Source organism: Myripristis murdjan, chromosome 12 (genome assembly GCF_902150065.1).
Source record: "Myripristis murdjan chromosome 12, fMyrMur1.1, whole genome shotgun sequence".
Classification (NCBI taxonomy): domain Eukaryota; kingdom Metazoa; phylum Chordata; class Actinopteri; order Holocentriformes; family Holocentridae; genus Myripristis; species Myripristis murdjan.
In genome coordinates, this window is record NC_043991.1 from 22,787,326 (window position 1) to 22,803,932 (window position 16,607).

Consider the following 16,607-nt stretch of genomic DNA (forward strand, 5'->3'; position numbering starts at 1 on the left):
CCGACATGACGAACAAGACATTATGAATAGCAACATATTTGTGATATGTCAAAAACAAATGTAATCCGAGGCAAAACACGTCTTCCCCTTAACGTAATTAGGAATGCAGGCTAGTTTATGGGAACAGGGTTGGCTTATGTAGAAATGCATTGTTAAAAACATTACTTACAACAGCTTCAACCTTGTGGCATTTTTTTGTGCATTTATAATCACACTGTGCTTAAATTGCTTGAAAAAAGGTGTTTCCTTGCCAATATTCTGAATTGTCAAAATTGAAGGGGCCCTTCACCTAAAAAAATAAAGGGAAGAAAATAAAGACACCCCCCTATCAATCGATGAAACACAGTCTGCAAGAGAAGGAGAGAAAGAAGGCTAATGGAAATCCACGAGTGCTGGGAGAAAAGGCAGCCTGGAGCTGGCAAAGAATGGGTGGCGGGGGGGAAAAAAAGAGATTTATGATCATGCTGGTCCAAGTGGAAACTCACTCTTGATTGACCACTTCCAATTGAAACCTGACCTCCAGGTCAACAAAGAGATTTAATCAGATACTGAAATCTAAGCATGCTGGAGAGAAGTGAAAAATGATGTGCAACCATTCATCTCGAACCTGATCCAGGGTGATTAAATATCTAGACAAAAAGAGGCATTTTTTCCCCTTAAAGGCAAACACTAGCCAGGGTCAGATGATTTAGCAAATACAATAGGAGTTTCTATATTATTACTATTATATGTACTATACCAATTGAAGAGATATACCCCACATTTTGTGAATCATTCAAGACTTTTGAAGAATTATATAAATGGTGCAATTTGTCTAAACATATAGTGCATCTAGTGGGTTGTGGATTCTGTTTGTGAGACAGAAATAGCAGAGGTGATACAGAAAGAGTACAACAGAAGGAAAGCAGCCAGTCAATGCATGAGAGAGCCAGAGTGTGTGTGTGTGTGTGTGTGTGTGTGTGAGAGAGAGAGAGAGAGAGAGAGAGAGAGAGAGAGAGAGAGAGAGAGAGAGAGAGAGAGAGAGAGAGAGAGATGAATATGCCTCTGTCCTTCTATTGTACTCAAAAAGATTTTCCTTAAGTAAATTATTTTCTGGTAAACCAAAGACATTGTGTTTGGCAATGTACTTTAGTTTCCAAATCAATTTCTCAACAATTTTGTCATCAAAAACAGCTTGATTTATTTGCATGTTTGTTTGTTTTCCCCCATAATGTTTACGGCATTTTCACTTGAAAAGAGGGACAGCCATCGAGCGACAGAGCAGTGAGTATCTAATTCATCACTCTCCGCACGACTTGCCTACAGGGCCTTTTTAATTTATTTTCACTTCACCACTTTGAAAACTGTTGGCTCAGGCTATTCTAACATATTCATAAATCTTCTAAGATAGGCTCATGGAGAGCTTCAGCAAAGTGGAAAGAGAGAGAAGAGAGAAAGCATGTGGCGGGGGATGAAAAAAGCAAATTAGTTTGCTTTTGTTTTGGTGCTAATTTATGACAGCCATATTGGAGGTGACTGTGGAGGTTGCAGGGCCCTTATCTCCCTTTGTCCTTGTTAAACAGTACAGTGTATACAGTCAGGTCCAAGAGTCAACTACCGAGAATTATCTTCCAATAATAACAGTAACAAAATAAAAGAGGAATGTATATTGCTACTACATGTGCAGAATTTGCCTTTTGAACAATGGATAACTTGCATTAAAAAAAAAAAAAAAAAATCAAGACATTTCTGAGATATGATCAAATAACATGTCAGTACTATATTTTTTAAAACAAAACTGTAAAAAGTTAGCACGGTTTAGGACATCTCTGGGAGTGTTTTGTGTTGTTACAGGATGTATCACCTTTTCCCTTTTCAGATGAATACCGAAGATGTTCAGTGGGGTTGAGGGCTGGTGACTTTGGAGGGAAATTCATGCAAGTCAGCACTCCTTGCTCGTCCTTGGATTTCAAATAGGCCTGGAATTGCCAGAAGAGATGACATGCCTGCGCAGAAAAGGGTGATGCTTCTCTTTGATCAGTGTGTAGTTGATCCTGAGCGAGTCACCGGCTCTACAATAGACAAATCATCCCCACAACTCAATATTTCTACCACTGTGTTTGACTGCAGGTTTGTGTCATCATCCCACATAAGTTCAAGGCATCGCTGAAAAAAAAAAAAAAAAAAAAAAAAAAAACTTCCAGTCTTCAACAGAAAAGTTTTGGTTCTGTTTGCCCATGTTAAACAGTTAGACTCACCATAGACTTTTCCAGTCATCTTTTGAATGTGCCTTTACTAACTAGAGAAGGATGTTCTTGTTCATTCGGCTTTGTATCTTGAATGTGGATGGTGTTGTGTTTTGTGAAGAGTTGTTAGCTTGATATTCTGATCCTCAGACGGCGTTGTCACTTTAGATCTCCCTGATCTTGCTCCTGATGGAAATGACCTGGATTGTGAAAATCTCTCCAGAAACTCACAATTTAGTTCTTATTTGGTGCTGGGCAGCTGCTCAGCAGCACTGGTGACAATGATGTAGAGAGGACCATGTGAGGGATAATCAACAAGTAGGTGTGTGTTAAATGTGGAGGCAAAGACCCACCTCATGCAAGGTGTGTTGGCTTCGTTGCCTCTGCTAAGAGCCTTAAAACCATTTAAAGCACAGTTGATTATCAAATTAATACCACGGTCATTTGCCAGCAATGTAACAGAAGAAGGGGGAAGAAACAATATCAGAAAAATCCAATAGTGTTTTTTCCTTCCTGGTGGTTAGTTGATCAAATCGATAACTCAGCTGTGCTGCCGCAGTTGATAAAGAGGAAGCTTTGACAGCTGTGGTTTTTAATGTTGCTATGGTTACAGGTTGGGTAGCGGATGAATTTAGAACAGTGATTAAAGTTGAGTCGAACTACGCGTGCAATACAAGGTTTTAATGCACACCTGCCGGCCAATCAGAAAAGAGTATTCACCCAGCACAGCCCAATTCAAGTACACACCTATCCAAATATTTTGATGTGTATGTTGGCTATCCATCTGCATATAACATATATGGGTTGCATGTAATTCACTTTTTACAATCCTCACTACAGTATATGCTATATTTCTCAGTTGTGTTACATCTTAGTGTTTTCTGGTGCCGCTGTGCTCGATCTGATTACAAGCAGGAAATGTACAGACTGTGCTGTATCATATGTTTATGCACCTGACACTCCTCCATATAAGATAATAAGTAATAACAGAAGTGGAATGTTTTCTGCAGAGCAGCTCACCCGGAAACTAAAGTTTTCACATGACGAAGCAAAAGATTCGACAATTTTAACAAGCAATGTGCAATTTTATCTGAGCACTGAATGGTATCAAGAGCAGCGATTTTGCCAATAAACCTTGGAGAGGAGGAGGAAAGGGCTGTAAACAGCAACACGGCTGGCCCACACGTGTTTGGTTTGTATCATTACATCTCAAAAAGTCTTTGCACAGCATGCATTCATTTCAGAATTGTTAACAGATTCTGAAATTGCATACCACTCACTAATTCCAGCTTTCATTCTTATAATTCCCAATATTTGTATTTGCCAATCCAAATGGAGACAGAAAGTCAGAAACTGAGAGTCCAGCCACAGCATTATCATTCAGCACTAAAGCTTTAGCCTGGAGAGGAGACAAATAAATAAACAACAAATTAAGGTGGAAGAAAGAAAGTGTGATAGAAAACATTCCCTAAATGTACGATGTTGTTAAAGTAAATTTTCCATTCACATTTAACTTATAAGAAAAACAAAACTGTAGTTCCTTAAATACGATATTCCAATGAGGTGCACAATCTATTACACAATTCCACTAATGTTTATAAACCGTACAAGACAGTATATTGTTACTACATGTACAGAATTTGCCTTTTGAGCAACCGGTAATTCGCATAAAATGTCTACAACAAGCACATTTTTTAGGGTTCAGAGAGAGGGAGAGAAAGAGAGAGAGAGAGAGAGAGAGAGAGAGAGAGAGATTAATCTGTTCTGACAAGGATCGATGCATACCTCTTGCATGACCACAAAGAGTGGCTGCTAATAACACACCCTGATGACCTCTTGCAGCGGGCTGTCAATGATGCAGTGTATGTGACCTTTACTCAAGCCTGAAATGTACGACAACATAAAAACTGGAACGTCCACAAGTATTTTTTTTTTTTTTATTTTTTAATTTGCCATTTTAATGTTTGGTATATCTATTATACACTCAGTCATGCCTCTATTGTTTTTTTTTTTTTTTAAAGAATATTTTTCATTTCTGCTTTATTAGATAAGAGAAACGAAATAAAGGTGTCCATTATGCATGATTTTTTAATAAAGGTTTATTTAGGGAGAGGGGGCACAAAGCCTTGGTTGATTTTGCCAATATTTTACAATGCAATTATCATTGTGGAAGAGGAGTGAGTTTAGGACAGGCTTTGATAGGTAGCTCCCTTGAAGTGAAATTCCACTGCAGCATTCTGATCTAAATCTAAGTGAAAGCAGAGGGATTTTTAGAGTGTTACATCTGCATTGTGTTATCTGTGACTCACAGCCCCACCAGCTCACAAAGAGCACACCACAGAGAGCGAGAAAAGAAAAAAAAAAAAAAAAAGAAAAGAAAAAAAATCTCTTTGACAATCTGGTCCTTTTGGAATTACAGTGTAAAATATCCATGAAAGAAATGTACCCATGACTAAATGCATGCTTTTGCAGTGGATTGCTTGTTTCTTGTTCATTACATTTGAATGAAAATGCTGTGTCAAAGTATAATGCTAATTCCACCAAAGTACCTCTAGATGTTTTCCCCCGTGTACTCAGCCCTATTTAAAAAATAATAAACTAAAAGAAATAAATAAAACAATAATGCTGCATTACAGGTTTCTAATAGCACTTTATTAAAAGTGTTTCAACAAAGTTTTCCAGTTGCAGATGTATGCCACAAGGCACCAGGTGGAGAGAGTGTTGAGGCTCGGAGGCAAAAAGAGAAGAAACAGGCACGATTAAAAGTTTAATGAAAAGAACGAAATGGAGTGGGTTTTCTATTACTGCTTCCTTGTCCTAACTCATGGTGCTGCATACTGATACCAATAAACCAATTCCCTTATTTAATTCACTAGCAATTAAAAATGGCTAGTGAGGATTAAGGTTTTAAAAAGTTCACTGGCATCCCTTTCCAAAATACGGCTTTTTTGTTGACATCCAGCTACTAGAAAAAAAAAGATAATAAAGAACTTGCATATGCATATAGAAAGGCTGTGATTAATATCAAATATTGTATGTCTAGATGACAACTTATATCATAATGAAAAGGTCAAATAGCCACTGGAAAAACACTCTACAGAGGAGTTATCTGCCAGTTACTGCTGCATACTGTAGGTGTTCAATTCTCAGTTACATTGTGGAACAGTTGAGTTAATCTCTCTGCAACTTTCAGCAACTCCACTGGTAAAGCAGACCAGTGGAGGGTATGAATAAAAAAAAAACACAGAATTGAATTGCGAGGGGAAGAATGCAGAAAATGGACAGTAAAGAACAGAGCGAAAATACTTTCCAAGAGAAAGGCATCAGAAAGGCGGAATTGAGACAGACAAATAAGATACTAAAAAAGAAGGAAAAAATCCGAGTCTACGTGACATGGCTCGCCTCTACCTGACCTCTTCTGAACAAAGGCTCCAGCAGGACCCTCCCCAGAGATCACACAATATTGATATCCAGCGCCTCCTCTCCCCTATACCCAGCTTGATGCATCTTACACACCCATCCACCCACACACACAATCACACACACACACACACACACACACACACACACACACACACCACTCTAACAGAAACACAACTGAGGCACAAATGGGCAGAAAGCAGAAAGTGGTGGATGTGCACAATCCAGGTCCATTACTAATAAAACAATGCAATTTGGTCTACAGATTAATTACACTACAGTAAGTCAATTCATACAATATTGATGTAACAAAAAAAAAAAAAAAAATGCCATTGCTTGCCCCATAGTCAGTGGTACGCTTCTCAGGAATAGAGCAGAAATAATTACGCATGCAATAATGTGAGTAGGGTGGCACAGAAGCACCGTCACCAAACAGCAAGAAGGAACTGGGTCGATTTCTTGTTCCAAACCTTTGCACAGTTGCAATTCCCTCCCTGTGTGTGTGTGGGTCTCCTCCCACATACTCTCCAAATTCCCTGTGAGTATCTATCTGTGTTAACCCCAGTGAAGGAATGGAAACCTGTCTGGGGTGTTTCCCAGTGACCCTAAGAAGATTGAGTGGACAGGGAAAATGAGTCAAGATGAAAGAATTTCATTGCCCAATGAAAGGTTTACAACAACACACAACACCAAAGAGAGGTTGCCCATTAAAGTTAAATTAAATTTCAAAGTGACTGAGTGGTAAGTGGCAAAATTCATAATGCACAGCTGCACCACAGTTTGCTTTGTACTGCGATTTCTGTGTCACAATTTTGGTTTTGGTTTAGTTTGTTTTGTACACCAGGGAGAAAAAAATCTAAAAAATCTATTTCCAGTGTTCTCCGTATTTTATCTTTTTTGGAAAAGTAACTTTTTTTTTCATTCAGAGATTTGGGATGACAAAATGAAATCAACAAATATCAACAAATATTCTATTTAATAGTCTATTTAAAACAAACATTACAATACTTTCAGTATATTCATAAATTCATCAAGTGTGAAGTTAGAAATTTAGAAAGGCTCTCATACAGTGAATGTGTTTGTAACACTGCACTTTTAGGTGTACATGTGTATTGCATTGCACTTGTTTTTTTTTTTTTTTTTTCGGGGGATCAGTTATTCACCATTTGTGCAGACGCCCACAGTACTTAGTACATACTACTTATAATAGGTGATGGTAAGTAAATAAATATACATTAAACTATGTGATAGAGCAGCCTAAAAAGCAGCGTTAAAAAGCCTAAAAAGGAGGGGGTTAGGATAAAAGCTATCCATAATATCCATTCATATGCTCCATATCCAGTCCATGTCTTTTTTATCTTCAATAAGTCTTTAGAAAAAGAACAAGTGCATTGAAGTGAATGAGTTTTTCTGGCAGGGTTAATCAGACTTGCTCTTTGAAAAAAATAATGTTCAATGACCACTGTAAAATCTAAAATTGTGTTTCAATTATAATGCTGCATGATTTGCACACGGTGCTGCTGCATAGCACTGTCAGTGATCCGTGATCTTCCACACTGGCCAGATGTGACTCCTCCCCACAGTTTAAATGCCAACACTTTTGCACTCTAGCTAATTGTCTGGCAAAAGGTCAATGGGCATTTTAAAAAGAGACACATGGTGGGTGTTCATTAGAAATGCTGAGGGCTGCTAGTGCTTGATAGACTGGTCCTCAGTCCACTCAGCCTTTTTCTCCTCGGGGGATAGTTTGAGAATTCCATTTACGGTGTGTAAACACAGGAGGAGAAGACAAACTGCTGCAGCTGCTGTTGTTATTATTATTACTATTGTTGTTATTTTGGGCATTCTCTCTGTCCAGTAAAGACATAAATCTGGCAGAGCGTTTAACTGATGCAGCCTCTTTGTGTGAATGACAGGCAACCATCTCAACTTTGAGAAAACAGTGGTGACTATTGTGGCCAAGTTGGTTTTGGAGCCGGTGCGAGCCAAAGAAACGAATGTTCCAAATGGCTCAACCATTCACTTGCAATTACCTAAATATGTCCAATTTTTCTGAGTGCCCCCAGATGAAAGAAGATCGTTTAAATGAGTGCTGTGATCGTTTTTTATCCCTTACTTTTGTGGCTTTTTAGTTTTCTATTTTACTCTTCCTTTTTTTGAGATCTTTGTCCTTTCCAGACCGTGGAAATATTCTTTTTAAGCATTGTGTGCACAAAACTAAAGAAGGAGCGACTTGTAACTTCATGTTATTTCACTCAAGTCAACTTGCATGTTGAATGGGAATATTTATCAGAATAAATGCAGATGTACATTATTTTTTGACATCAAGGCTCTTTTTCCTATCACTCCCTGCAAGTGCACTGAAAGCCAACAAAAGAGCATTGAGACATCAGTGCAACCTCCATGGAGAGCCATTAAGAAACCGAGTCCACAGGTGGGTGCTGGGATGTGTCACGTGCACAGGCAGCAGCAGCAGACTGAGCAGATGGGTTTCACAACTTAAATACACCATCCGGTTGAGACGGCAATGCTCAGCTCATCCAGCTGTTTGCCTGAACTTGCTTGCAAACTTCATACTTTGGTCAGTCAGTCAACTCGTGTTTTGAATGTGGAAATTAATGAGAAATGATAGACGCTCATCTCTAATAAATTTTAACTTAGTGCTGAATCCTAAATGAAACTCATGAAATACATTCATTTTTACTTTGGGAAAATGCTCTTTTTGGCACAACGGATAGAATCACAGACTAGATCCAACAGCTGAGCACACTGCAAAGGACAATTCAATAATGTGTAGCACAAATGAAACAAGCCAATGACATCTCCAGCAGCCAACCACAATATACTGGAGCCTATAAGCCAATTCAACTTACAGTTCAAAGGAACAACGCCAATGAAAGCTCCTCACTGAGTCCAGCAGGCACTAATGGGTCCAAATAACGATCCCAAAGGGATTTCATCTGTTCACATCAGGTATTTTAGTTTACTGAGATTATATTTGAGGCTCTGAAAATGACAAGCCACCGATGATTGGTCATCATTGTAGTCAATAGTGAGTGTTGTGATGCTGTGGTACTCACTGTGTGCTTTACCCTCTAAAATCTCCAGGCACCCTGTACTAAGTTTGCAAAACTAAAAGAGATTTTTGAACACAAATGCTCTGTATGCAACAGTGATGACAAATCATCGGTGGAGGCAGCGGGGTGGCATGTGTCAGATGCACCGTCAGCAGCAGAGGCAGCAGAAGCAGCCGGGCAAGCAGCAACAAAATGAGCAGGTGAGTTTGACAGCCTAACTGGCCGCCCAGTTGTGACAGCTGACCATCAGCTGATCCAAAGCACGACCTGTTGAGATGTCGGCCTTGTCTAGAGTGCAGGCTACACACACACCTAACCCTAACCCTAATAATTTACTTGTAAATACAGAATATGTTGTTGACACAATTGCATATGCACGCGCGCACACACACACAAGCACACACACCACCCTTTTATGACTATCAAGAGCTTTTGACAGCACACAGTATTGAAACTGAAAATATCAGCTGTTAGAAACTGACAGTAATAATAAATACTATACATCAAAGTGAAGACCATCTGTGTGCTTCCTCGTCGCCTGCTTGTGCCTCTTGCCATAACCCTCCTGTCGTGTTCGCGGTCAAATCTGACCGGTGTACAAGTTTTCTCTCCAAAAAATGCAGTTAATTTCATCTGTTTGTCATGAGGTTCCATGACTTTGTTCACACATGGCATCTGAACACATAAAATAAATGTGGAGAATTTTTATTAATTTTTGAATGTTTTATTTAACTTGTATACACCCATCGTGTTCCCGGTCACAAATGACCGGTCATTAGAAATGAATGGGTAAGACTACAATTAGTGTATAAAATAGAGTTAAACACATTCTCACACTCCTTTCCCACACCCCAACATGCAGGTGTCTTTGAGCAGACACAGATGTGTGTGAACACACACACACACACACACACACACACACACACACACACACACACACACACACCTTATACCCCTTTCTGGCTTCCATGGGAACCCCCACAGGAAAGTATCTCTCTGACTTCTTTCCCACACCCCAACATGTAGGTGTGTTTGAGCAGGCACACACACACACACACACACACACACACACACACACACCTTATAACCCTTTCTGGCTTCCATGGCAACCCTCACGGGAAAGTACCTCTCAGACTTCTTTCCCACACCCCAACATGTAGGTGTCTTTGAGCAGGCACACACACACACACACACACACACACACACACACACCTTATACCACTTTCTGGCTTCCATGGCAACCCCCACGGGAAAGTATTTCTCAGACTTCTTTCCCACACCCCAACATGTAGGTGTCTTTGAGCAGGCACACACACACACACACACACACACACACACACACACACACACACACACACACACACATGGACACAGACACACACAGACACACACAACTTTGCCCCTTTTTGGCTTCCATGGCAACCCTCACGGGAACCTACCACAGGAACTAACACCTAACCTAACACCTGTCACCTGTCAGGTGTCAGGTGTCAGGAAGAAGACCCAGCTGAAGTTGTGGTCGCCTTTCGCTCCAAAAATGGTCATTTTTCCTGGACCTCATCCCCACCTGAGAGGAACGGTCAGCTTCCATGTGAAAATGTCATGAGGATGACTAGCTAAATCATAGTGGTCAATGTTGACGGGAACACAAAAGATGCTATTTTTTTTGCCACTATTTAGAAAATTGAAATGTTTTCAAAACAGTGTCCTTGGAAAACATTGAAATGAAGTACTCTGTGATAAATACTACAATATGTTTCATCTGAGTATTTGTTATAGTCAAAATAATATCTATATAATGTTTTTTTCCCTAAAAAACGAATGGTATGATCTCAGGTAAATTAGGCCTACAGCACATACATAGCAAATAGAAGTTCAAAACTTGTCATTTTCACAAGAGCAGAAGTTGATAAAAAGATCTAACACAACATTAGGTGATAATATGTATCATAGTGGATTTATAATCAAATATAATGTTACCGGTCACATGTGACCGGGAACCTCATGAGTGTTAGCCCAAAATGAACAGAATAGGAGGGATAAGGAGAAAGAATAATGGCCTATTGACGTAGTTTGATGTTTCTTGGGTATTTCTCAAAAGATGGAACTCTGGTTATCGAGAATATTAACCACGCTCTATACTGCACTTCACAGCATGCCTAAGTCAAAATAAATTGCAGTTTTCTAAGATTTGTTGAATTTATAGCACAATGGAAGTAATCAAATTCTTGAGAAAGCATTAACTCCACCCATCCAGCTCTCATTGCAGATTTGAGCTTGTTGTGTAACCCATGCCAGTTTCATATAGGCTGCAATTAATGTCATGTTTGGCTTTGTGAGAGGCACTGGCACTATTGAGTTTACTATTGAGTAGAAGATGAGTATTATTAATATCCATACTTTTTCCATGTGAGACTGAGGGCTGTGGGGTGAATGATTATGACTCATAAACGTATCTGAGCAGGATAGACCTAAAAGCTCTCTAAGGACTACACACCTCTTATTGGACCATGTGAAGTGTCATCACTTTGATGAGAGCTGTAATTGTTAAACAAGTTACAGCATCGGCTTGGCGACAAATCTGTCTAATTAAAGATAACAGTGATAATTGCTCTTAAAAGAGCACATTTTTAGCAGTAGAACACTCTACAGCCCTCCCACTTTGACATAATATTAAACCTTTTAAGCATTTAAAAAAACAGGGTCTTCATTCAAAACCAAAAGCTGATCTGAAAGAATTTCCATTCTCACAAAATTATTATCAAGCCAAAAAATAAAGGCTGCTTCCTGAGCCTGTCATACATCAACTGGATGACAAAACATCAATCTTCAAAGTAGAAGGGCTGATACATTTGATGCATGACAATAAAGCACTTTGAAAACCTATATATTCCTTTGAGCAGGTAGCAGTGGAAGGACTTTAAAGTGTTTCTTTGACACACTGTATAATTCTCTGAATTCAGAAGAGCAATAATGATCCCTTCAGGGAGAACTGGGGAGGGAGAGCTTAAAATAGTCTGGGAGTAGCTCAAACTGTGTTTAATATCCTAGGTAAACTTGAATAAATCAAAGAACTGATCACTCTATTCAGACACTTGACCACTGTTACACATGCTTTCATCATTCTTTCTCCCCACGGGCAAATGCAAGTGCAAGTAGTTCTGTCTCTTAGGCTAATTATCACTTTTGTCTATTTTTAAGGCAGAACTATTTTCCCTCAAAAGAACATAAGCACTAATGAGTAAATTTTGCTATTTGCTTCCCCCTCATAATACAGGAATGAAAGACCTGCAGATTCATATTATTCTTTAATATCTCAAATGCCTGATAAAAAGACATTCTTATTTTTACATTGAGTAAAATCTTGAGATGCAGATTCTCTTAACTTTAGGAGAAAATATATTTTGGTTCAGATTTCAATCTCAACGAATGACAAGCACTCCTGTGCCAACAGTCTTCATTGTTTTACAGTATCATACCTACATGGAAAGTGCCAGTTTCTATTCTCATCTTTTGAAGAGTCTGCATGGTTCTTGCTATTGTTTTGCATTCAGGCCTTTGTTCTGATCAAAGCTAAGACTCTTTGCTGACCATGATCATGCTAGAAGTAGAGCAGACCTCTGCAGACACTAGGAATCATACCACAATCCCAATTTGTCTTGTTTTTTCACCACATTAGCACCTGTAATATTTCTGTGATAATTCTGTAATATTCCTATAGTAATTTGGTTGTGTCTAGGGAAAACAGACCGTGAATTTTGGCTTATTTAGGTCTAAGTAGTTTAATAATTTACACATTGACAATAGCAACAATGCATTGTTTTTATTGCAGAAGGCCTATAAATTTAAATAATGATGTTAATAATACCCCAGTAAAGTGCAGCCTATCTCCCTACAGCAGCTACCCTCTGCCTGTGCAGCTTACCACCTTACCCTGTAACATGAACTGTGAATAAGAAATAGGAGCTGGCACTTTGTCATTGTGTTTCATCTGTCCTCTCTCTAACTCTCTTGAAAAAAAAAATCTATGATCCTTTTGGCACATTTGCAAAGTTTAAAACGGCATTCGTTATGACTTGGAAAACTTGGTGTAAGTTTGGGACGTCAATCATGTCATGTGCTTTATAAGTCAAATTTATGAAGTTACTTTGGTGCAAAAGAAATCACAAAGAAATCACCTGTGTGATGAACAGTCCTCTAACCACTGACTCGTTGTTTCACCACAGTGTGCAGTGACTTGGGCTGTCTGACTTGGGCTATCTGAGTTAGCCAAGTCAGTAAACATAAGTCCACCACTTCTCCTCTTCTTTGGCAGCACATTTCCGGGTGCTTTGTGCTGATTACAGTATAATGCCACAGTGAAATGTGCATGTATTGCAGTCAAATTAGAAAACTCAGCTGAAGCAGTGGTTATTACTATGAGCGTAAAATGTGTTTAATCATAGAGGGGCACAAAATTTGAGAAAAGCAGCCACCCCCAAGTTCTCAATAGAGAACTAACACTACGTATTGTCAATTCATATTTTAAAGACCCCCCAGAATTTCAAAAATCATGTTTTCAGGGGAGCTCATTAAGGCGAGCTGAGCTCTCCCCAGTTACCCCGTAGTTCGCACAATGTGCTGACAATTTATGCGAGGATGGTGCAAACCAGTTCCTAAATCCCCCTAACATCATTTCCTGATGTACGGTTAAAGATGTTCTTTTCATTTTATGAATCAACAGGAGCAAAAAATGGAGTATTGATCCCAGTCTTAACCTCCCTCAATATTTGTCGTATAGGGACCGTGTGGTGCAGGACATTGGACATGCTGGGTTTGTTTACCTTGCAGATGAAGCTTGCTCTCGGGGCTCTGCAGAAGGATAGAGCTGACAGAGTCCAGATTGTCATAGCTACTGCATCCCAGTGGCCCCGTCCGTGTCTCTGTCACCTGCAAAAGAATTAGGACGCAAATGAAAGAAACATCTGGGGAAGGAGCAGGTACATTTTTAATGTGTGTGTGTGTGTGTGTGTGTGTGTGTGTGTGTGCGTGTGTGTGCGTGTGTGTGTGTGCGTGTGCGTGTGTGTGCGTGTGTGTGTGTGTATGTGCGTGTGTGTGTGTGTGTGTGTGTGTGTGTGTGTGTGCGTGTGTGTGTGCGTGTGTGTGCGTGTGCGTGTGCGCACGTGTGTGAGCAAGTGCATGCTTACGCATTTATTTGTGCCTCTGTATGTTTCTGTTTGTGTGCTTCGATGTGTCTGTGTACATCTGTGCTTGTGTGTGTTTACTGAGCTTATATTGGGGTTTCTAGAGGAGCCAAAACCATATGCCTTCAGAATATTTTACAGTCTTTTACTGTTCACATTAGCAGTTGATCTCTACAGAAAACCAAATCTGCTACCTGTTAATAATATGTCACACAACATATTATATGGTATTGTCAATGGATAATGGAGCTGTTATTAGTCTGATCTCTCATTTGATTGACTTAGATGTTATATGTAACATTACTTTGAGTTAGCACATTTGTTAACATCTTAACTTGGCTGTGAATGTGTTGAGACCATTTTAACACAAGAACATGCTCTTATCAGATCTATTATTGCCTAAATATGAGGTGCAACTCACTCCAAGCTCAACAAAGAGCTTGAAATTGCATTATTAAACAGCAACATTACAAGCTACATATTTTATATGGCCACCAGTAATGCCTCTCACTAGCTAGTGGAAATCCTCTGATTTCTTTTAAATAAATTTTTAAGTGACACACTACTGGGCATTCTTCTTTAAGAGGGCCATGTACTCATTTCCTGTCAAAAGATACAGTAAAACTGTTACAAAGTTTCTGCACTGCTCATTGTTGCCCATCCCAAACTCAAAAGAGATAATTAGACCATTCAGACATGAGGAGGCTGCTTTTATATGTGCAGCCTCTATATTTAAGACCTTTAAAATTTGGCTCTTGGGGAAAAAAGGAGTGACATCTTCCCTCTTTTCAGTTGCCATTGCTCATTAAGATCTCACTGGCAGTGCTCAAAAGCACTTTAACATCATTCCAAGAGGGGTGGATGATGTTAGACATACACCCTAGTGAAATGGTAAATGGGGTCTGAGTTGTCACAGAGGTTAATTCAAAAAGAGAACAGTCATCAACTATAATGTTAGAAGTTGGCGGGTGTGTTCAGTTTAGTCAGTTTGCAGAGTGTGTGTTAGTTGAAAACAGGTGACAAATACAATCTGCACACTGGCGCATCCAGGTAAACAGCTCAAACATACCTAGAAGACTATAAGGAAGAGCCTGGCAACTTAAATACATTTTTTGTAAGTTTCCACCGCTTTCTGAAATATAAAACAGTTGGTGTTTGAAGTTTTAGTTTCAGATACATCAGACTCATTGAAGAAAACTGCAAGGATCAATGTAATCTAACATGACTATTCCAACAGTTTCTATCATAAACTCAGAACAGAGACTAAAGAATGGTGAAACCACGTACTCATCAAGACTCTAATGTGGTATCCTCCAATCTATACAAGGTACTCTAAAAGCAAAAGACAACTATCAAGATTAAAAAAGAAACCAAAAAGAGGGACTGACTTCAGGCACTGCACCGACCTCAAAGTTCTTTCCTTTGAGTACCAACCTCAGCCCACTGGCTTACACCAGGAAAGCAGACTATGATATACAGAGAGTTAAAACAAACAAACAAACAAACAACAAAACTCCTATTCATTTAACCTTTATTCATACAAGGTGACCCGGAGAGAGAAATATCAAAAAATATCAGATATAGGCCTTGAAATTGTGATTATATAATACAATTCCTTAACCAATATTGCTTAAGTGATGTAAGCTATGAAGGCAATTTTCCTGAAAGTACTTTCTAAATACAGAGTAAAATGCATAATGTTTGTCTGTCTGAAAGAGAAGATGAACCTGCTGTCTGGTACAAATCACAGTGATGAGTTCTGATGTTGTTGCCTGCTATAAATCTCAGAGCCCTGGAATATAAAGACTCTAATGACTTATTCTACGTTTAGATTGGACCACATGAATGTAAAGAGTATCATCATAGTCCAGTATTGAGAAAAAATATAGAATGAGTTATTTGTTGCCTGACTGTACATGAAAAAAGTGGCTTAACTTTTCTTTAACTTTTTAGAGAGCTCCTCAATATGTGCATTCTCATCTACCACGATATTTGTATGACACACTTTGTGAGCCATCTGAGGCATTACTATCTAAAAGAACAAACTGTGAAAAACATGTATTTGATCTTTTCAGCATTTCATATAAGTTTAATATATATATAGAACTGTGTCATCTGCATAGAAACAAAGTTTGGAAAGTTTATCTGCTGAGGAAATATTATCAATATAAATAGCAAGCAAGAGTGGATCTACAACAGAGCCTTGTTGAACCCCTTTAGGAAATTTGATTATATTCTGTTAGTACTAACAGCCTGAGCTCTATCAGAAAGGTCATTTCTAAGCCAGGATACAGCCGTATTATCAAATCATTGTTGACGCATGCTATGAAGGCATGGTGCATCAGCTACAGTATCAAATACTTTAATTAAGCCAAAAAATAAAAAAATAAGTACCAGCACAGCAGTGCTTTTCACCAAGAACTATAATTATATCATTCAGTACTAGAGTGGCAGCAGAAACTGTCTCATGCCAAGAACTAAAGGCGTACTTTGGCTACACATGGTAATTTGGAAATTGGAACATGTCATCCTATATGCACTGGCAACACTGGTACAATTCTCCAGTCTACAGGTATACTTCCTGTAAGTAATGTAGATTAAAAAAATGAGTGAGCAGATAAAAGATTAATAGTGTGGCTACTTACAGGAGCAATGGATTAATGGATTCAATTCCAGCAGAATTACTTGGATTTATAGTAGAG

At 38.9% G+C, this 16,607-nt stretch overlaps 1 protein-coding gene across 1 annotated transcript in view; it reads right to left on the bottom strand.

Annotated features, from left to right (window-relative positions):
* brinp1 (bone morphogenetic protein/retinoic acid inducible neural-specific 1) overlaps window positions 1–16,607 on the bottom strand; it is a 105,323-nt gene that overhangs the window by 31,629 nt on the left and 57,087 nt on the right. Inside the window, exon 4 of the mRNA XM_030066160.1 lies at window positions 13,546–13,651. Within this exon, the coding sequence (XP_029922020.1) occupies window positions 13,546–13,651 (106 nt within the window). The remainder of the gene's footprint in view (window positions 1–13,545; window positions 13,652–16,607) is intronic.